The sequence below is a fragment of the Marmota flaviventris genome, chromosome 12, assembly GCF_047511675.1.
Source record: "Marmota flaviventris isolate mMarFla1 chromosome 12, mMarFla1.hap1, whole genome shotgun sequence".
NCBI lineage: Eukaryota > Metazoa > Chordata > Mammalia > Rodentia > Sciuridae > Marmota > Marmota flaviventris.
In genome coordinates this window covers 76,496,300-76,519,599 of record NC_092509.1, presented here as the reverse complement: position 1 = coordinate 76,519,599, position 23,300 = coordinate 76,496,300, and the positions used below count along the sequence as shown (strand labels likewise).

Genomic DNA, 23,300 nt, shown 5'->3' with positions numbered 1-23,300 from the left:
CATTTTATTCCTCATTGGTGTATATATACTTGAAAATGCTAAATACTTTTTTTTTTAAGTATCTAGGTTTTCTAGATGTTCTAAAGTGCCTGATATATGTTAAAAGTAGAAGTGGTAAAATATATGACACATTTTGTAAATTTCTTTTGTTAAAATTCTTATGAAATGGTTTCTTTTTTTTTGGGGGGGGGGGGTTGCAATAGCCAAACCCCTGTTGAATAGTTCAGTTGTGTGCTGGTCCTGGGGAGCACAGTGCCAGTGTGTTTACAGAGAGCCAAGAGTTGTCTATGGGTTTTGTTTTACTTTGCTGTGTACATAATGTATATAAAGGACAAATGAGTCCTCCTAATCTACATCTAGTCTTTCTAGATGTTAAAGAGGTTGCCAGTGTATGACAAAAGTAGAATTAGTAAACCAGTTTTGTATGTTTTGTGTTAAAATTCCTAGGAAAGATTGTCTTCTGAAAATTTGAGCATTATAGCTCACTGCGTTGGTGAAGGGCCAGAATGCTCATATTTTGAAGACATTTTCAAATTAGAACTATTGTTACATGTGTGTAGTATATTCAAGACTGTCATGTACATAGTGGACAAATTGGGTCCTTACTTGAAACATCTAGTCTTGTCTAGATGTTTAAAAGCACCTGATGTATGTTAAATGCAGAGGTAGTAAAATATCACTTTGTAAATATCTTTTTGCTAAAATTCATATGAAGTAGTCTTTTGGGAATGGAACTATTAAACCACCTCTGTGAGTGGTATAGTACTGTCTGTATTTGCTCAGTGATGTGGAGGAGGTGGGAGGGAAGCAATTGCAAAAGGCTAGTGTGTTCATATTTGGACATTTTCAGACATCAGTTTTCTATGTTTTGTGCATTTTGTTTTTGCTGTGTATATAGTGTATATAATGGACAAATAAGTCCCAATTTTGCAACTTTCTAGTCTCTAGATGTTAAAGAGGTTGCCAGTGTATGGCCAAGTAGTTAGTAAAATTAGAACATTTTTTCATTTTTTTGTTGAAATTCATAGGAAAGTTTTTCCTCTGTAAAAAGACTTTTGGATATGGATTTGTTCGACCATCTCTAAGTGTTACATATGCCTGTACTTGTCCACTGGACTGAAAATAGAAGGAAATGAGGAGGGAAAGGTTCAAGGACAAAATGGTCATATTAGAAGATACCTCATATTTAACCATTGCTACACGGGCAATTTTATTTACCAGTGCTGTGTGAATAGTAGACAGGGTCTTATGTGGAATATCTAGTCCTTCTATATATTTAGAAGTGCTTGATATATTTAAAAGTAAAAGTAGTAGAGTTGAAACTTTTTGTAAATAGCTTTTAAAAACTGATGAGAAATATTGTGTTTGGAATTGTTAAACCACCTCGTAACAGAATACTGTCTGTTGTACTTGTTGATTGGGTTGAGGGAGGTGGGAGGGAAGAAGTTGAAAAAGGTGTTTAACATTGTTAGAGTGTGCTAGAAAACTTCAGCTTACCCATTGCCTTGTACCGTGCATTTCATTTAACTTTGCTGTACTATATATATTGTATATATACTGGACAAAGGAGTCCCAATCTTATAATGTCTAGTCTCTAGATATTAAAGAGGTTGCCAATGTATGACAAAAGTAGAGTTAGTAAACTTACACATTTTGTACACTTTGTGTTAAAATTCATAGAAAGGCAGTCTTCTGAAAAGGACATTTGGAAGTGAAATTGTAACATCATATCATGTGACACTCAGATGTGACATATGTGACAACAGGAGAAGGAAGTAGAAGAAATGAAGGATTCTAGGCTAGAATGATCCTACTTAGAAGACACTTTCAAATATAACCATTGTTACATGTGTGTAGTTTATTTAACACTACTATGTACATAGTGGACAAACTTAAGTCCTTATTTGAAACATCTAGTCTTTTTAGATGTTTAGAAGTCACAAAGTATGTTAAAAGTAGAGGTAGTAAATAAAACATTTTGTTATATATCTTTTTTAAAAAAATGTTAATTTGCATTATACATTTTGAATTTTTGCTCATCTTTTGTATTAGAACACTATAAATATTGGTTCCATTTTGACACAATCGAATATGCAAGGAATTTTATTTCAAGCCCCATCTACCCTTTTCCTCCCTTCTTCTCCCCCTGTTCCCTCCTCTTCTCTATTAAAATTCCTTTCTTCTACACATGCAAAAGGGAAATTTCCTTTGGGATGTTTATATATGAATATGACATGATTTGGTTAAATTCATGCCATTTATCTTCCTCTTTCTCTTCCTTCTTCCCTCTCATTCTCCAATAGCTACTACTACTGATCTTCCCTATATCTTTATGATATCCAATCCCCATCCCCACTGCCTTCTTTCTCTAAATTTACTATAACTTCCTCATATGAGAGAAAACTTTCAATCTTTGAGTTTCTAAGTCTGGCTTATTTCACTTAGCATGATTTTCTCCATTTCCATCCATTTATCAGCAAATGTTATTATTTCACTCTTATGGCTGAGTTAACTCTTTTGTATGTATGTACCACATTTTCCTAAATCATTTCTAATCCCTAATTGATGGGCTTTTGGATAGAATCCGTAATTTGGGAATTATGCTTCTGTAAATACTGAATTGGCTGTGTCACAATAGGATGCTGATTTTTAGGCCTTTTGGATAAAATTGAGAGTGGGATAGCTGGGTCATATGGCAGTTTAATTCATAGATTTTTGAGGAATTTCCCCATGGTTTCCAGAGTGATTGTTCTAATTTGCAGTCCAATCAACAATGCAGAAGTGCACCTTTTCCTCCAAATCCTTACCAGCATTTATTATTATTCATGATATGATAATTATTGATTCCTTTCAAGTGTAGTTCCTTGGTCTACAGTCCATATCTCTTGGTGTAGTTTTGATTTGCATTTCCCTAATGGCTAGAGATGCTGAACATTTTCTATACATTTATTGGCCATTTGTGTTTCTTCTTTTGTTATTCATTTTTTATTAGTTATAATCAGTTATACATGACAGCAGAAAGCTTTTTGATTCACTGTATATAAATGGAGTAGAATTTTTCACTTCTCCAATTGTACGTGAAGTAGAGTCACACCATTCATTCAATCATACATGTATCTAGGGTAATAATGTCTGTCTCATTCCACCACCATATCCCCTCCCCCCCCTTCCCTTTGCCCATTCCAAAGTTCCTCCACGCACCCCATCCACCACCCCATTATGGATTAGCATGCACTATCAGAGAACACATTCAGCCCCTGTTTGGGGGGATTGGCTTATTTCGCTTAACATGATGGGTTTCTTCTTTTGAGAAGTTTCTGTTTAGTTTTTTTGGCCGTTTATTGATTGGCCTATTTCTATTTGTTTGCTTGTTTGAGTTTGTTAGTTTGTTTGCTTTTGGCATTGAGTTTTTTTTTAGTTCTTTATATATTCTGGATATTATTCCCTTGTCAGAGGAGTAACTGACAAATATTTTCTCCCATTCCAGAGGCTCACTCTTCAACTCTCTTCATCATTTTATTTGCTGGGCAGGATCTTTTTTAATTTAATGGCATCCTGCTTACTGATCCTTACGGATCCTGTTTTGTGAGCTTTAGGGGTCTTGTTCAGAAAGTCAGTGCCTGAATGGATATGATGGAATGTTGATCCTGTGTTTTCTTCTAATTTTGGCTCTGATCTTTATTATTTCCGACCTTCTACTGATTTTGTAATTAAGGCCTTGAAGTGCAACATAAGCTTATTTATTTGGGCGCTCTCTATATTTTTACGGTAGATACTCAATGACATAAAATTTACTCTTAGTACTGCTTTCATACTATCTCAGAGATTTAATATATCTTGGGTTTCATTTGTTTCTAAATATTTTTATTTCTTCCCTCAATTATTCTTTGATCCATTCTTTATTTAAAAGGATATTGTTTAATCTGTACATGTTTGTGTGGTTTCTGTTATTTTTCTTGCTTTTGATTTCTAGTTTCATTTCATTATGTTCTAATAGGATGCATGGGATTACATCAATTTTCTTTTTGTATTTGCTTAGACTTACATTTTGACCTGGAACATGGTCTATTTTGGAGAAGTTTCCATGAACTGCTGAGAAAAAGTTTGAATACATTCTGCTTGGATATATCCTTATTTATTTTATGTTTTGATGACCTGTCTATTAGTGATAAGGATGTATTGAAATCTTCCAGTAATACTGTATTGGGATCTATCTAGGATTTAATGTCAAGAAGTATTTTTTTAATTTTTTTTTAGTTGTTTATTGACCTTTATTTTATTTATTTATATGAGGTGTTGAAAATCGAACCCAGTACCTCTCACATGACAGGCAAGTGCGCAATTGCTGAACCACAGCCACAGACCCTTAAGAAGTATTTTTTAATTTAATATGTTGACATTTGGGGCATATATATATTAACTATCATTATTTCTTCTTGTTGGATTGTTTCTTTTACTAGGATGTAATGGCTCTCTTTTTCTCTTGTGATTAATTCTTGCTTGAAATCTGCTTTGTCAGATATGAAGAATGGCTACTCCAGTTTGTTTTAGGAGTCCATTTGCATGAAGAAAGTTTTATTCAATCTTTCTGCCTTCAGTCTGCAAGTGTCTTTACCTATGAAAGGAGTCTTTTGCAAACAGAATTTGGTTGGATCTTGTTTTTGGGTCCATTCTGCTAGTCTATGTCTTTTAATGAGGAAGTTGAGACCATTTATATTCAGTGTTATTATGGATATATTATTTGGATTTTGGATTATGTATTTTGAATTCTTGCTCAGTGTAAATGTCTTTTTTTTAACAAAGGTGAGAAAACAATTTCTTCTAAGTATACTTTCTTGGACTACAGTCCATATCTCTTATCATTGACGAATACATCTTTACCTTTATGAAGCTTCCAGTGTTGATATTTAAAATGCTTTTTAGCATTTAGTCTTGTTCCTTTTAGGTAACATTCACTCTTTTCCCTGTAATGCTATTTAAAAGATTTTGAATATCTTATATTAACCCATGGATTTTAGAAATTACATCATGATCTGTCCAAACCTGTGTTATTCAACAGGAACTGTGTTTTGGGCATGCTTGAGTCTTTTGAGTTGCAAGAAATGAGATTTTTAAGATTAATCAATTAAATTTCCCATTTGTAGATAAGAGATTTAAAACTGGTGGTTGCAGAACAAATGTTTATTCACCTCCTTATGCTGTTTCATGGAACATCAATAAAATAAATTAGTTCACTCTGATGTCTTTTCAAAATACACAAAAAGCAGAGAATTGACAGGTATAATTATTATGATAGGCCAGAGGCACTTGGCTATATTCTTCACACTCATGTGTGCACATCTAAACCTCATTAAAAGGGTATTCCTTAAAGCAAATATAATATTCCACTAGGGACTGATCAGCAGAGATGGGTGGTTCTCACAAAAGCCTCATTCTACTACTTAGAGAATCCACCTGCTTATACTTTCACTAAATGTAGCTCATAGTCTCATTACCAGCTATAGTTGTTCCATCCTAGTGATGAGTCAAACTGATCTTAAAATTGAATATTCACTAATTTTCATAACTGTTACTAATCCATCTGTCCTAGGAAAGTTTATTTCTTTGACTCAAGCCCAGGATTTTATAGTTACCATTGCAGAAGTTTATCCTATTTGATTCAATTTGACATGTAGGATTTTCTTTGAATGATATGTCCTAATGTAGATTCACTAACATCATCCTTTGTGTCTTTCAAGTTGTGAATTTATACTACATTTTCCCTGAGCCATTGAATAATTTGATGTCACCAATGAGTAATGGAGTTATTCTGAGAAGAAAGTTCTCTTGGTTGATTATCAGATAAGATTATTAATGAAATTGCAAAGAGATAAACCACCTAACTAGTCAATTTCATTGTCTTATCCATAAGAACCTGTGAAAGGCAGGTTCAGATATATTTGAGCAAATCTATATTGTCAAAGGTCAACTATAAAATCACTAAACATTGACCTTATAGTTCTTATGCACTTTTTGAAATTTGTTTCACAGTTATAAAAGCTTTCTCTATTACTGACTGGAATTTTGCCTAGAACTAACATTGAACTCATTGACCAATCATTTGTATCATCACATTTTTGTTTAAGTGTGATACACCCTTAAAATGTACTGCTAGATAGAAAGAAAAGGAATATGACTGTGGAGACACACTAGAACTTGAAGAGGGCCAAGAAAGCATTCCATAAATAAAATAGTCTTGACCTGAGTGGAATTTTGCCACATGTAAGATTTGTAGGAAACTACATAAGTCCTTCAGCACTCCTCCATCACAATAGGGGAGCTTTATTTTTCTCCTTTTGGGGGCATGTTGGACTTAGTGTCTCATTTCTGAAGAATAGATGTGGTGGTAGCAAGAGTAGATTCTAAGTGGTATTCGGGCCTCCACTCACTCAGATCAGTAGCTTGGAGAAAGTTAGCTGTCATTCAGGTAACCTAAGGAGAGGCCCATGTGGTCAGGAGCTGAGGCCTCCTGCCAAAATCTATGTGCGTGAAACATGTGGGAAGCTGATCCCACAGAACAGTCTATTACTCCAATGTACTGACTGCACCACAAGAAGAAACTGACACAGAAGTACCCAGGGAAGTCATTCCCAAATTTCTCACCCACAGACACTGTGAGACAACAAATGTTTGGTATTAAACAAATATGTTTGGGGGGATATTTGTTTTAATGAAACAAATAACTAACATATTATGTGTTAGAAGGTAGTATTTTTACCCAATGTTTTATTCACATATTGGAAGAATTTTATTAATTAGAGAAACACATTTATACACATACATATATTTTTTGAGTTGCAAGAAACTGTTTTTAGTTTACTAAAATGAGATTTTCATACTAAGAAAAGTAAAGAATGCTTTTAAAGGCTCTACTTTCTGTACATATCATGTACATATACATAGACAACTATTTGGTCTTGTCAGTGTGTGTGTGTGTGTGTGTGTTTAGGAGAAAAAAAATCAATTCAGAATTATAAAATAGGTCAAGATATAAATGAAACTTACAGCTACATCTTGGAGGAGGTATCCAGCCACTACTTGTACATTTTGCAGTATTTCCCCTGGTTGCAGGATAAAAACCACTTTTACATTCATATCTGATTTCATCTTCAGTTCTGTGCTTAATCCTTTCATGTGAGTAAACACCATTTGGAATATAAGGAGGATTACATGTTACTTCTGGGAAAAAAATAGGATGTGTGAATAGTGTGGAAATCAGTATTCATTAAAATTAAGTATATCAAAGTAAGACTATAGGTGATATTTATTTGTCCCTAGAGGAGCACAAAATGACATTAAAATAAACATATCCTCACATATGACTATATATATCCTCATATATAACTCCTGTTTAACTTACTGTGGTTTTCACCAATATATTTGTTTCTCCTGAACTCTAAATCCCTCTTTGTCCAAAGCCATCACATACTTCATGATACTCCATGTCTGGCAATGACTTCATCATTTATAACTTCAAATATATCTTCCACTTTCTTCTATTTCTTTGGGCACTGTTGCTCTCATAAGGATTGTTTACGAATATACATAGACTCTTCTTTCCACACAACTGGTAGGATATCACATCCCTTCTTTGAATTAAATGTGGACATATGACATAGATAGTTCAATGTAATGAAAATTAAAACAGAAGGGATTTTTAAAAGACGTTGTGTGAATTTTCATGTTCTCACCCCCACATCTGCAATAACTGAAGAAGAACATTGGAAAGATGATGCCTTTTTCACCTGATTCTTAGAACTAGTTTACCATATTTCACTGCATTATCATTGCCACTGTTACAGGATTCTTCCACAGAGAGACCAGAAAGGAGGGCATTCAACAGGAAGCAGAGTATATTAGTGTTGGCACTGCTCCAGCGGATTTATATCCAAAGGCTGAGGCCCCAAAGCAGGAGGTGTTGCCTTATATACATCTTGTTAGCTCCTCTTTATCTGCTAGCTCTTTGTCTCCCATATAAGGTAATATACATTCTAATTGGGCATTATATTTCTATACTATAGATTTTCAACAGTGTTACAATAGAGTTGTGGAATGTGCATGGTGATTTTGATGGTGCCATGTTTTCTTTGTTCTGAGAAAGTCCCTACCATACCACTGCATTAATATATGTTCATGAGTATTCCATACATTCTAATCTTGCACCAAGACAGTTAAGTAATGAAGAATTTCAAGTAATACCTGCACAATTTTAAAATTTTTTTCATATGTGAAACATTTAGTAGCACTTCACTTTTGGGCAAAAAAAAATGCAGAAAATCTGCAATGATTTTTCAGTGAAATACCGTGCAGGGGCCATTCTGAACTGTATTAGAAGTGAGCACAAACCAGAAACAAAGTGTAGTTTGTTAAGATATTGATATACTGCAATCTATTTTTTGGAAAACCTTTTTTGTAAAGGGTCTCTTTTGCAACTACTTAGGTCTGGCAATGTAATATAAAAGTAACCATACCCAATACATAAATAAATGGACATTGTTGTGCTCCAATACAACATTTCTTTTCAGATGCCTGCAAATATCTGAGGACAGGAATTACTCCAATATAGCTATGTCTTCTTACTATTTTTTTATGGTTATGATTTCTTAAACTCTTCAATCATCTATATTCTCTCTTCTAAGTCATGATCGTTGGAAGACATCCCTTTAAAAGGAGGTAGGCAAAAAAGAACACAATATTCAGATATACTTCTTATGGGGAAAAGCGCTCTGCCTCTCTGCATGACATCCTTCCATGAAGAAGCTGGGAGTTAGGATTTCTTTTTCAGCACCATCATCACTGTTGTTCCAAATTAGACCCATTGCTCATGAAAATCTCCACTTTCTGGATCCCTTTAATTCCATTGTCTAAATAGAGATTTACCTCATCTGATGTTAACATAATTTACTCTTTAGAGCCAAATTCTAGGCTTTAGAAAAGCAATCTATGTATTTCAGACTAGCAAGGGCTGGGGTTATGACTCGGTGATTGAGCGCCTCGAAAGTGTGAGGCACTGGGTTTGATCCTCAGCACCACATAAATAAATAAATAAATAAATAGATAGATAGATAAATAAATAAATAAAATAAGGATATTGACCATCTACAACTAGGAGGGCATGCAATAAATCTATTGACTTTACTCCAGGTGATTATTCAAGGTAAAAATTCTGGAAGGAATTTTACTGTGGACAGAAGTTGCCTTCCCTGTGAGTTCCAGTCTGTTTGTGACCTTCTCTTTCTGACTTCCCACCATGTAGATTTCAGACTTAGATTGTTCCCACAATTTCCTAAGCAACTAGGAAGAATCATTTTTAAGAGCAAGATAGATAAATGGGTATATTGATCAACTGATTGACATTTAGATAATCTTCTGCTGATTAGACTTTTCTTCTGCTGTCTGAGTGATAAATTGGCATCAGACATTGTTAAGAAGGCTTGTGCTATGATATCCATGTTTGTTGCTTCCCCAACATTCATGTTTAAACCTAATCACCAATGTGTTGGTATTAGGAGGTGGGGTTTGGGGAGGTAATTAGATTATGTAGGTGGAGCTCTCATGAAGGGGATTAGAGCTATGTTAAAAGAAGCTTTAGAGTGGTTTTACAAAGGAGGCTGCCCTTTCCATTTCACTGTGTGAGGACACAAGTAGAAGGTGCTGTCTATGAACCAGAAGGTGCCCTCAGTTGATCCTCTGCTGGCACCTTCTCACACTTCCCAGCCTTCAGAATTGTCAAAAATAAACATCTGATGTTTTTATAAACTGCCCAGTTAATGATGGTGTGTGAAAGCAGTCCAAATGAATTAAGACAACTAGTTTTAATTCCTAGATTAATTGCCAAAGTTATAGAAGCAGATTGAGATGAAGTTTTTAACCTACTTGAAGGGAAAGATTAAATCATGAAAATTAACCAATTCAGAAGGCAGCAAGATTGTAAAGAGGAATAAAATAGAGTAAAAGGGATTAAGCTAAAGGGTTAGATCTTAACTGCAACACATCAATAATTTTATGACACAGAAATGGATTGAATGTTCCAGTTAAATGGGGAAACTGGCTATCCATATGAAGAAGGATGAAACTAGACTTTTATCTCTCACTCTGCACAAAAAATCAACTCAAAATGGATCAAAGACCTAGGAATTAGACCAGAAAATGTACAACTCCTAGAAGAAAATGTAGGATCATCACTCCAACTCAACAGACTACCTAACACTCAGGAAATAATGCCAACAGTTAATAAATGGGATGGTATCAAATTAAAAATCTTCTGCACAGCAAAGGAAACAATTAAGAATGTGAAGAGAGAACCCAAAGAATGGGAGAAAATCTTTACTAGTGACTCTTCTGACATAGGTTAATATCTAGGATATATAAAGAACTCAAAAAACTTCACACCAAAAAAATCAAATAACACAATTACTAAAAGGGCAAACAAATTAAACACAAATTTCTCAAAAGAAGAAATACAAATACATATGAAAAAAAATATTCTACATTATTAACAATCAAGGAAATGCAAATCAAAACTACACTGAGATTTCATCTACATCAGTCAGAATGGCAGTCATCAAGAATACTAATAATGCTGGGAGCAGTGGCGCATGCTAAAATCCCAGACCTCAGGAGACTGAGACAGGAGAATCTCAAGTTCAAAACCAGCCTGAGCAATTTAGCAAGGCCCTAAGCAACTCAGCGAGACCCTGCCTCTAAATAAAATATTAAAAAGGGCTGGGGATATGGTTCAGTGGTTAAATGCCCCCGGTATCAGTCCCCAGTACAAAAAAAATAAATAAATAAAATAAAATGTGAATCACCTAGTAAAAAGTCTATATGTGTGTGTGTGTGTGTATGTGTGTGTGTACGTGTATATATGTGTGTATGTGTATATGTGTGTGTGTGTGTGTGTGTGTGTGTGTGTATATATATATATATAAAATCTTAGAGTGTATATGTTTCAAAATTACTGTTGGAGACAGTGTGTACATCTTTAATAATTGATGAGAACAAAGCAAGAAAAATTCTTAAGGATATTTTGAAAAACTTACAAAAGACTTACTTTATATACAAAGAACACTGTACCCAACAATATTTTTAAAAAACACATAAAATATCTATGAAAATAAATTACATTAGATGATAATAATGCAAGTTCTGATAAATTTTAAACTATCAAAATCAGAATATATTCTTGTTCCCCCATGTTATAAAAAAAAAAAAACAAGAAAATAGCAATAAACAAAAATTGGTTTACAAATACATAAAGTCTTCTATAGGTCAATGAGAAAATCAATGAGAATTAGAAAATATTTTGAAGTGAATAATAATCAAAATTGTACACAAACATTTAGTAAAATAAATGAAAATACAGGAGGTAAAACTTAAGGAAGTGAGAATTTTCAAAAAACTAGAAAAATAGCTGTGTAGAAAGAAATTAGTGAATAATAGTAAAAAGAGCAGAAATAATAAAATGAAAAAAATACACAATATATAAAGCATTAAAGAAACTAAAAGCTAGTTTGGGGACAAAACAAAATTAATGCAATCCTGACAAGACTAATCAAGAGTAAAGGGAGGGGGCACAAATAATCATCATTAGGAATAAAACAGAATGATTAGAATTATTTGTAATAGATTATGTTCATATTTTATTTACTTATATGTATTATATTTTACAATAAAATGTGAAAGAAAAATCTACATATTATTTTTATTTGTAATATTAATTATATGATATACAAAATAAAAACAAAGTTAATAAATACGGGGGCATGGGGGTAGGAAGGATAGTAGAACGAATCAGACATTATTGCCATATGTACACATATGACTATAAGACCAGTGGGATTCTACATCATGTACAACTAGAAGGATGAGAAATTATACTCCATCTATGTGTGATGTGTAAGGGTGCATTCTACTGTCATGTATAGCTAACTAGAACAAACAAAAGAAAATAAAATCAAATGAAAAAATAAATATGCTGGTTATTGATTTTAATTGTTAATGCTTTTAAGACTGTATGCTGTTTAACTAAGATACAATAACAGGGATATTAGAAAGATTGCATCTTAGTTTTAAAAAATGATAAATTTGAAGATATTTATTATCACACATATTTGTTAGATTATTATTTAAATTCTCAAACTTCTTTTATTACTTGGTTTTATAATAATGGTAATTATTTAGCATTCTGTTCTGGAATTTCTTTTTAAAAAGTAAGGGGAAAGTGGCTGGGGTTGGGGCTCAAAAATAAATAAATAAATAAATAAAGATATTATGTTAATCTACCACTAAAAATATTTTTTTAAAAAAGTAAGGGGAGAAATAACATAACTGTCCTACATATTCAGCAAAAAAAAAATGTTTTACATTTCATAAAAACAAACAAAAACACTCCTGTGAAGTTGAATTTTGTGAAAAAATAAAATATCTGTGTAGGCTGTAATATTCATTGATTTTCCTCTGAAGATTTTGCAAAATATTTTAACATTAGTGTTAGTGAAGTTGGTTAACTTGAGCTTCCTCATTAGAGCTTTGATTTTAATAATTTAAACAAATAAAATCTTCTCCACTAGGTGGTGCCAATATCCTGTTACAAAACACCACCACTCTCCACCCTTCACCACTACCAAAAAGCCTGATGTTTTTGTTTTGATATTGAAATTTCACGTCTAAGTTGCTACATGGAGAATTTCTCTTTAGTTATAGGTTGGACTGTGCGTCTTTAACTTTCAATTTTGTGGTGTCCCAATTACCGGGAAAATACATTAGTTAAATATCAAATGTAGTTCCCAACATTGTAAGTAGAGACTACTTTCCATGACCTTAAAATTTTGATAAGTCCAGTTCCTTTGCCTTTATTAAGTTTTTGGAACAAAGAGATGCAAAGTTTCCTATCAATTTATTTGATTAAAATCACTTTTATTAAAGGAATACCTCTACCCAAAATGTAGTTCATGTGCAAAGAGTTTGGCCCGGAGGCCAATAATTTTTTCTGCTTACTATTCCAATTTCAAACAATATGTTTATACTTCTAATTCTTGATCTTTCAAATTTAGTTACTTTTAACAAGAAATAAAGTATAAGGCCATATCTCTTCCTACCAGCTCCTCACAATCTTACTTTGTGTATAGGTGTTTATCAGACCTAAGGAATTCTCATACGATTACCTTTTCTTTTTTTTTTTTTTTTAACCACAAATAATTTTTAACACTCCAGTGCTTTCTTTCACAATTTTAAGTAGCATCACTGGATTTTGTAAGAAAAGAAAGTATCATCCCTTCTCCATTTCCCCACATTCTGTTACTGACCAGCCTAACTTGACTCTAGGCCTCAGCTCTTCTATCCTTCAGGCCATTCTGTACAAAACCACAAGTGATTTTTGCAAATCTAATCACATCACTCCTGTGATTAAAATTCTTCTAAGACATCTCCTTTTTACTAAGGAGTCTTCATTCTTTACCTCCACCTGGACGGAAACACATTATCTGGATCTTGCTATTTTCTCCAATCTCTTCTCATATGTGTCCCACTTATTAACTGGGACCGCTCTACCCTGGTTTGTTTATAATTTGTTAAGCATTTCAAAACTTGTCTCTCTTTGGTTTTTTTTTTCTTTTTTTTAAGATTTTTTTCTCTAGTTGTTTCTTCCTCTAGAATATTTGTACTAGAGATTTTTGATGACTGGCTTTGCTTCATTTTTCAGATCTCTATTCAAATGCTGCTTGCTCAAAGCCATCCAGTTTTTACTAGTCGATTCCCAAGTCTAGCTCATCTAATGTCGCAACAGTTCCACCCCAAGTCCTTTCCTTTGGCCCTGGTTTCCTTCATATCTTAGTTTTTTATATTTATTTTTTAGTTTTAGGTGGACACAGTATCTTTATTTTGTCTTTATGTGGTGTTGAGGATCGAACCCAGTGCCTTGCGCATTCCAGGCGAGTGTGCTACCACTTGAGCCACATCTCCAGCCCCATATCTTAGTTTATAATTCAGTCTATCACTCTCAAAGTATAAGCTAACTGAAATTGAGGACTGTCTGTGTTTGTATGGTAGAATAATTTTCAATAATATTTAATATCTTCTCTCTTCAAGTACATCTTGACTATTTTTGTTGTAATCCCCAATACATGGAATTTTTATTACCAACTATGTCATAGCAAAAATAGTTCAAGTAATAATTCACCATATTGAGTTATAACAATAGTTAAGCATTTCTTATGTTAGGATGTTTATTTGTGGGAATCAACAAAAAAAACCTACAGGTTCAAGCTTAATAAAAAACATTCTCAAAAATTTCTAAGTAAGCAATAAGTTATTTTGCTCCAAATAATCAAACCATCAACATGTATGTACAAAATTTTCTCAAATTAAATTGGCAGTTCTTAAAGAAAATTGAATAGGGACTTATTAAACAGGCAGCATAAAAATATTTTTCAAAGTGTGAAAATGTTTTTTCATGTTTGACTTATCTTAAAAGTTTTAAAAGTTTCCATGTTATGCTTCCAATTACAGATTAGTAAGTAAAGTCAGTGTTCTTATATCCAAGTATTTGTTTGGATTTAAACAACAAATGTTTCACCCTATGAATTTATTGTCATTTAATCATCATTTACCTTTTATTTACTTTCAAATTTAAGAGAATGGTATTATTTTCTTTGTATCTTTGAGTTTTTTTAATTGTCCCATTATGATTATAGATAATAGTGGGATTCAGAAAACTTTACTTAAATGTTTACTTTTTTTGTACATTTGCTCTATTTTTCTAAAATCACTTTTTTTGGAGAAAAAAGAGTAGAGTAGGAGATATTTTTAAATAGCCTACTTCTTAACTTAGATTATGGTAGAATATACTAAAAACCCAAACTACAAAATCAATTTAGAAAAAAATAAAGCAAGTGAACAAAATGAAAATGGAAAAAAGCAAATATTTTGCATCAAATTTCTTTCCTATCTTCTCATGGATATACATGAGTATACTTTATATGCATACTTGTCATACTGCCTAGCACTTGAAGTCACAAAATGATGAATGAATGAATGAATGAATGAAATGAAACTAGGAGACTTCCCATTTGATCTCTAGGCATATTAGACAGCAGCAAATGTAAAAATACAAAAGACGAGGAGGAAACAATGTTAGTGCACTTAAAAGCTGTTCCATGAGCCCAGAAACTCCAATTTCTGTAATTCCACTGTGCATCTGGTCTATGTGTCCCAACTTTGAATTTACGATACAGTTTTGAAGCAAGGAATCACTTTAATTTAGCTTAAAAAAGAAAAAAAAAATCTTTCAGGAACCTTTGAAGGAACATTCTATAATCACTTTTCTATCTATTATATTTCCAGTTAACAAGGTTTATGAGAAACTTGGCTTTCTAAGTTAAAATGTCAAAACAAATAAAAGTGTTCTGTCATATCTTTATGTTCTTTTTCTTTTATTATTTCATGCTGGGTTTTTTTTTTTCTCTCTGTTCCATTACTTTATTTTCTCCGAGTTTTTTTTGCAACGCTTCTTTAATTTTAAGCAAAAATGTAACACATTTTCCCAATTACCTCATGCCCTTTTTAGGTACAAGGTTCTGAGATTTATTAAAGTTAAGAAATGGATAAAGTGCACATTAGTTAACTGAGCACAAAACAGATTGGTTGGCAGAATCTCAAAGACCTAGGCATGTGGGGGGATGGTATGGGGGGAGGAGGCATAACTGCAAAGAAGGAAAAGTGATAGACTGAAAAAAAACAGAGACTTAGTGGATAAAAACAGATCAATTTCAACTTTGGATCAAACCTTAGTAACCAAAGGACAAAAATGAAAACTGTTTACTAACCTGTTTTTGAACTAACATATAGAACTTCTCCCTTAGAATGATGTCAGTTTGCACTGTGTAAATATTTAGTTTCAGTTTAAAATTGTATGCTGGAAGGGCAGCATATGCTTTGCCAGAATATGCCTAAATTTACAGTGAACAAGACCCACCTTAGTACACCTCTCACTTTCCCACCGTCTCTGAGGATGGTGTCTGTACCCCTGGTCACTCTCTGTAGTGCTTCATCCCTCTCCTCTACCTGGGAGCACCTGGTGTTCGAGAATTACTCTGTCCTTTTCTTATTGTTACCTTCCATTTCTACCTTCCCCCACTAAAATGGTAATAACATTGCCAGGTTATAATAATTCACAAGAAATTATGGAGGATAATTAAAGTATTGATTCAGAGTGTTTGTCATTCCAGGTAAATTACAGAATGGTTGAATTTATGAAAACATCAACTTGCAAAGTATTTCAGAAGAAGAGAAGATATTAAGGACAACTGAGATATTGCATGGGATTACACTTTGTGTTCTAGTCATATAGGTAAAAACCCATATACCTATTGAAAGAATCCTCCAAGCAAGACAATTCGCTGGGAAGAATTCCAATTTTATTGCAAAAGGCTGTGTGCTTCTATAGATCTAAGGAGAGATGGCAGGGCTTAAATGGCAGGCCACCCATTTATTGGCAAGTTCTTCCAGATATCAGTCTGGAGCCCAGGAATTAGTTCTTACTGGGACTAAGGTTTTCCGCCACCGAGATTTGAAATTGGCGTCCGCAGGAGAGTTCACAACCACGGGAACTTTTCGCGCCAGTGAAAAAAAGGGAAAGTAGGAAGAGAAGGTCATTAGGCGCCATGTTGGGGTTTTTTTCTGGAGTGCGGCTGCTGTTATACTTTTCCCAACACAAACAGAATGGATCTGAATTGAGTCTTCTGACTCCATGGTGGGCCTCGAATCCACATTCTAAGCACAGTCTACAACCGTCCTGTTCTGCTGTGAATCTTCCCAGTCCCCAGAGAGCTCCTGCCTTGAAGGCTTGAACCTCAGGGGAGCAGTGCTTTGTGTTGTGGTCATCAGATAGGTGAATGGATCAAAGGCGCTGTGAGTTCAGGAATGGATGGAGACATTGGTGATTGTGTATCTTGGTGGGCTAGGGGTAAATGGTAGAGATTAGGACGTGGGCCCAGCAGGAGGAGATAGGTCACTGAGGACATGATCTCTGGGTGCATGTTTTGTCCAGGGCACCTCCCCTTCTCCACTCTCTTCATCAGGGACCAGCAGGGTCAGAAGGTGCCCCACAGGGTCTGCACTGCTGGCCCCCAGGCAGCTCAAGAGCCTCCCACCTTCCCAAGCACTTGAGAGTCCTTGTTTGCCCAGGGGACCTCCACAGGACCCAGGAGTCCCTCTTGCCTTGCTCTATTCCCAATACTGCAGAACCACCCCTTCGCTCAAACAGATGGTGGCCCAGCCCCACTCAGAGCAGGATGCAACCCAGACAAATCTCCCTGGTCCCCCTGAAAGCATCCAAGCGAGGAGATCTGTGAGGAAGAGAAATTTATTAAGAACCAGCCATGTCTGCCATGCCAGAAACAGGGGGCAGAGGAGAGCACAGCGGAGGGAGGGGCATCCCAGGAAAAGGATTCCCCAGTCTTTCTTGCAGACCAGGGAGGGGGTCGGTGGTAGAGCACTTGTCTCCAGGTGTCCTGTCCCCAGCAGGCCCTCTGGACTGGAACTCATAGGAAGGAGGTGCCTGCAGGTGGCACGCCTCTATGGAGCACCTGCGCCATGCTGATCACATCCTTGCCAACTGCCTGAAGGGAAAGACAAGGACTGGCCTGAGCCTGAGCACATCACACCCCCTTCTCGGTACCCACCCAGGGACAGCGGGTTATGTCCTGGGGAAGGCCATCAGGGATGGCGCAAGGTCCGCATCAGGCTGCACCCACCCACCTGCTTGGCTGCGCCTCCATCTCAACTGGCCACCATCTCAGGAACCACTTTGTTTCGCAATCTACGTGCCCACCCTTCTGGGATCCGAGCCACCCCGTTTTCCTGCCTGGGCCCTGTCCTGGGGGCCGCCATGCAGCAACAGCACATTCGTGTGAAGCAGGTGAGGATCCTCCTGGTCACCCTCCGCCAGGCCTTGGTGCCTTCCTGGGAGGAGCCCGCTGTCCCTCCTTGGGCTTGCTGCCTGGGGAGGGCCTGCTCTCCTCCTGACACTCCCTGGGGGCTGATGCTGCCCTCCACCTGGGACCTGTGGCCTCCAGACCCAGGGCCAGGAGGCAGGGAGGCAAGGTCCTGCTGCAGGGCCCTGCCGGGGGCAGCTGGGCTCTGGGCCTGCAGGCTGGGGAGGGCCAGGGCAGGCAGGCTGCCTCCCTTGCTGCCCCTCTGCCCGGGCCGCAGGTGCTCCCCACGCGGCTGCTGTACAGCTGGCATGACCCGCCTGGAGTGAGAGGTGGGCTTGCTGGCGCTCCTCTGGCGGGGTAGGGTGGCTGGGAGAGACGACCTGGGCTGGAGCCCCGAGTGCACAGACCTCCTCTGGACCGTGAAGCCCACCCCCTGCTTGTGCTGGTGCCTGAGCAGGAGATAGGTAGCCATGGCTTCGTCAAACTTTCGTCCCTTCAGGGACGTCCAGGTGTCAGTGAGGTCGAAACCCAGGTCAAGCATGACCTTCACTGTGGAGAGATCTGGGCAGAAGCGGCGGCGGGACTTCCTGGTAGCAATCACAAAAGGGCACTGACCCCATTTCAGCCACGGGTGCCTCGCGACTTCGGCCATGCTGGGCCTCTCCATGGTGTCCACGGTCAGCATCTCCGCCACCAGGTCCTGAGCGTGGATGGACACGTGGGCCGGTAAGACCCAGGAGCGGTGCAGCACCTGGTCCCTCAGCTCCTCGAGGGTGTCCCCTTCAAAGGGCAGGTGCCCCGTCAGCATCAAGTAGAGGAGGACACCCAGGCTCCACACGTCCACCGCGGGCCCGATGTACGCCTGCTGGAGGAACATCTCCGGGGCCCAGTAGGTGACCATGCCGCACACTGTCCAGCAGGTCTCCCCGCCTGAACTGGCAGCCCAGGCTGAAGTCGCACAGCTTGATGTGGCCGCACGCATCCAGCAGGATGTTCTCCGCCTTCACGTCCCTGTGCGCGATGCCCTGGGCGTGGCACGTGCGCAGGGCGCTCGCCACCTGCTCCAACAGTCCCTGCTCCTCCCGCTCAGGCAGGCCCACCTCCTCTGGGATGTACTGCAGCAGCTGGCCCCAACCAGCGTACTCCATCACCAGGTACACACGGTCAGCCGTCTCCATCACCTGGAACAGCTGCACCACGCTGGGGTGCTCCACGGCCTTCATGATGGCCACCTTGGCCTGAAGGAAGGCCGGGTCCAGCTCGCCCTTGCTCACGGTTTTCACCGCCACCTCCGCCCCCGTCAGGATGTGGCGGGCCAGCCTCACGGTGCCAAAGTTGCCCTGCCCGATGGACCTCAGCACCTCATACTGGCCCGTCAGGGCATCCTCCGAGGACGAGCTGGCCTCCAGGCCCTGCTGGGGGCTCCTGGGCACCCTACTCTGACTCTCACTACTCTCTCTAGGCATCAGGAGTCGGCCACGCCACCCGAGGATGCTACCTTAAAACAACACAACAAACCAAACCAACTGCCACAAGCAGGCCCCAAGCAGAGTTCATGCCAGACACAGGACCGCCTCTGCCCACAGGTAGACCCCTGCTGGAGCTCATCCATGGCCTCGCAGACCTGCAGGGGAGCCCAGGCAAGGGGAGGCCAGGTTCCACCCTGCCATCTGCAGAACCCCACCAGAGCTGCAGCTCTGCCCAGATCCAACTCATATACCTGGCAGGAGACAGAGCCTGAGCCCAGGATAGCCCAAGTCCATCCAGTCACCATGAGCTCAGGCTCCGCCCACAACTGTCACCGAGCTCAGGCTCCGCCCACAACGGACTCCGCCCAATGAAAAACCTTTGCTCCACCAACTGACCCCTGCTGGATCTCAGGTTCCGCCTAGATCTACATTGCCGACATGCCCGAGAGCCAGGGGACAGTGTATCCCCAGGTCCGTAAAGCCTCTGTGAGACCCCCACCAGAGCTCAGGTTCGGTCTGGACAACCTGCATCCACCAGCCAACCACACTGGAGCTCAGGAATGCCTCTGCCCACTGGAACTCCCGCCGGAACTCAGGCATGGCCCACGATCTCCTCTGGCCACAGACAGCCAACTGCCGGGGCTCAGTATTGGCCCAGATCAGCTTCTATGACCTGAGCGGGAGCGGGAGCACAGGGTAAGCCCTTGTCTTTCCCGCCACCGCAGACCCCAGCAGGAGCTCAGTCAACCATGCAGATTTGCAGGGGAGCCTCAGCACAGGTTAGGCCGGAGTTCATCCCACCACCAGGATACACTGGCTGGAGCTTAGCATCCACCCAAGATCGCCTCTGCCCACAGGAAGACACACTCCGGAGCTCACTCCAGGGCTTCTGAGCAGATCACCAAGGCGTATCTGGGTCGCAGATGAGCTGGGGCTGGGGTCTGCCTGTGGGCGGAGACTGTCCTGTGTCTGGTCTGAGCTCTGCTCAGGGCCTGCTTGTGGCCCTTGTTCCCAGGCCTACCTTGGGCCAGGCTCCTGTGCCTATCAGTGAAGCTGATCTGGGCTGGGGCTGAACTTCAGCAACTGTTTTTCATTGGGCGGAGTCCGTTGTGGGCGGAGCCTGAGCTCTGGTCAAGGGGAGGCCAAGCTGCATCAGCCACTTGCAGACCCCGACCAGAGATCCAACTGGACGAGCTGGCCTCCAGGCCCCGCTGGGGGCTCCTGGGCGCCCTACTCTGACTCTCACTACTCTCTCTAGGCATCAGGAGCGGCCACGCCACCCAAGGATGCTACCTTAAAACAACACAACAAACCAAACCAACAAACAAAGCAAGACTAAAACAACACAACAACACCCCAAATCAAAGAACCAAGACACAAACCAGAACCGCCAACCACCAACCACCAAACGCACTAACTAGCTGGGAGTCCGACAGGTCACCACCAAGAGCTTCCTGCACAATGGACAAAGCCCAGCTGTGGCCGCTGCCTTTTATAGAGCCCCTCGGAATGCCCTGACAATCGCCCCTTGTGAGGTCTCGGCCACAAATGGCCCTGTGCGCCCTGCCTGGCCCATGGTGCTCCTCTCCCTGGGGATTCTGGCCCCCAGGACCTTGGCACTGGTCATGTTGTGAAGATCAAAGTCCACAAGCTCACAGACAGGTGTGTCCTGCCCACCCACAGTGTCTTACGCACCTTCCAAGGCCCTGGCGTGTCTGGTCCCAACACCCATAGCTCCTTTGGCCTTCGGTCCATAGCACCTCCACCCTCCTTTGTCTGCCACCTCAGGGAGGTTGGTGTCCTAATGTGGTGGCCCTTCACTCACATAACCGCACCCTCACACAATGCCCTGTCCCCTAAGACACCCGGGTCTAGCTTCTTCACTCCAACGGGGCTGAGAGCAAAGGAGCCTTGGTCCACATTTCCCCCAGAATTTCTGAGACACCTCCCTCTCCAGGAACCCTGGAACCCCCAAGGCAGTGGTTTCAACTATGCAAAGAGGTCCAGGACACACCTGTAGGCCACCAATCCTAGGCTCCACAAATGGGTTCTCCCCATGGCACAGAGAAACACAGGTGTGCCCAGAGGTCTTGCCCTGTCACACTCCTGCCCCTCACCATCTTAGGCTAGCTCATAACAATAAATCCATGGGTTCAAGTTCTGGGTATCCCGGGGTCTGATGAGTCCAAGGTCAGGTGGCCAGGAGATTTGGTGTGTGCACAGAACTAGCTTCCTTCTCCCTCACTTGGCTTCCTTGCTTTGTCCTCAAGAGGTGGAGAGGAAGAAGGAGTAAACTCTACTCTACCTCCTCCTTACCCCAGCTTTCCTATTACCACCTTCCTTTTTTTTTCTAACTTCCTTACATTTTTTTTCATCCCACTAGTTGTGGACACTGGAGATTAATATACCACACAAGAACTTGACCCCTTAGCTCTACACTGTTCCCAAGATGAACTTCAAAATGGTGCTCCCAAGTACTCAGTCTCAACCTTTGAAGGCATTTCAAGTGGGCACTATCTTACCAGTCTTCATAATTTTGACTGCATGTGTGTGTGTGTGTGTGTGTGTGTGTGTGTGTGTGTGTGAATGCATGGGCACAAGTGATATTGGGCACATGTGATATTGGGGAGCTATCTAGAGTCTGTGCCAGCTCCCCGAGTGTACCAGAAAATGCCATAATTTCTTCCTTAAGGCTGAATATAGTCCATTGTGTATATATGCCACAGTCTCTTTATCCATACATCTGTTGAAGGGCACCTAGGTTTGTTCCATAGCTTAGTTTTTGTGAACTGAGCTGCTCTAAACATTGATGTGGCTGTATCAATGTAGTAGGCTGATTTTAAGTCCTTTGGGTATAAACCAAGGTGTGGGATTGCTGTGTCAAATAGTGGTTCCATTCCAAGTTTTCTATGAATCTCCATACAGAGTTGTTGCATCAATTTGCAGCCCCACCAGCAATGTATTTAGTGAAACTTTTCCCTACATCCTTGCCAATATTTGTTGTTATTTGTATTTTTTATAATTGCCTAACTCTAGAGTGAGATAAAATTTGAGTTAGTTTTATTTACATTGCTCTAATTGCTAGGGATGTTGAACATTTTTTCACAGTTTTTGAACAATAGTATTTCTTCTTCTGTGAAATACCTTTTCAGTTCCTTTTCCTGCCGCAGTCTGGCTGGGCACAAAATCACGAGCCACTCAAGCAGGAACAAACTTTATTATTTTTTGAAACTGCCACCAATGTCCCGTAAGCGCCCGGGAAGATTTTCGATCCACCCACGCGGCCTCCTCCAGGACCCGCAGAGAGCTCCTCCTCCGGAACTCCCTCCTACTGTACTTCCCCAACCAATGGGAACTCTCCAGGAGTCCCGTAGCCGGCCTAGGTGAACAGCAGGAGTCCAATATCCATATGAATGCAAATCTTAACATAATCATATCATCTCAATGGCTAGCTGGCATCACCTTTCGACCAAAAATGCCATGCATCATATACTTGGCTCTTAGCATCTCCCCCCTTCTGTTTAAGTAACAAGCAATCTGGCTAGGGACCGTGCCTGTTAGGTTTGTCCAATTCAACATATGGTTCTTACCCGTCATTGGAAAACTGACTTTTAGGCATCAGCCTCCTGTCTTAGGTTGATACCACTGCAATTGGATCATACCCGTCACTGACTACCGGTCCAGCATATAGCCATACTTGTGGATAGGCCTATGTACCAGTGGGGGGGGTGAGGTTCTTTGCCTCACCTCTGTTGGCCCCCAAATTTGGCCTTGGTGCCGGTGGGGGGGTGAGGTTCTTTACCTCACCTCTGTTGGCCCCCAAAATTAGACCATCACTAGTAGAAGGGAGGAGGATACA

General features: G+C 39.9%; 1 protein-coding gene across 1 annotated transcript in view; it reads right to left on the bottom strand.

Annotated features, from left to right (window-relative positions):
* The window catches only part of LOC114092133 (complement factor H-like), a 42,791-nt gene extending 23,353 nt beyond the window's left edge, over nt 1-19,438 (bottom strand). The window contains 4 exon segments of the mRNA XM_071619673.1: nt 7,045-7,218; nt 17,597-17,657; nt 17,977-18,834; nt 18,881-19,438. Coding sequence (XP_071475774.1) covers nt 7,045-7,218; nt 17,597-17,657; nt 17,977-18,834; nt 18,881-19,438 — 1,651 coding nt within the window.
* Nucleotides 19,439-23,300: the final 3,862 nt, after the last annotated feature.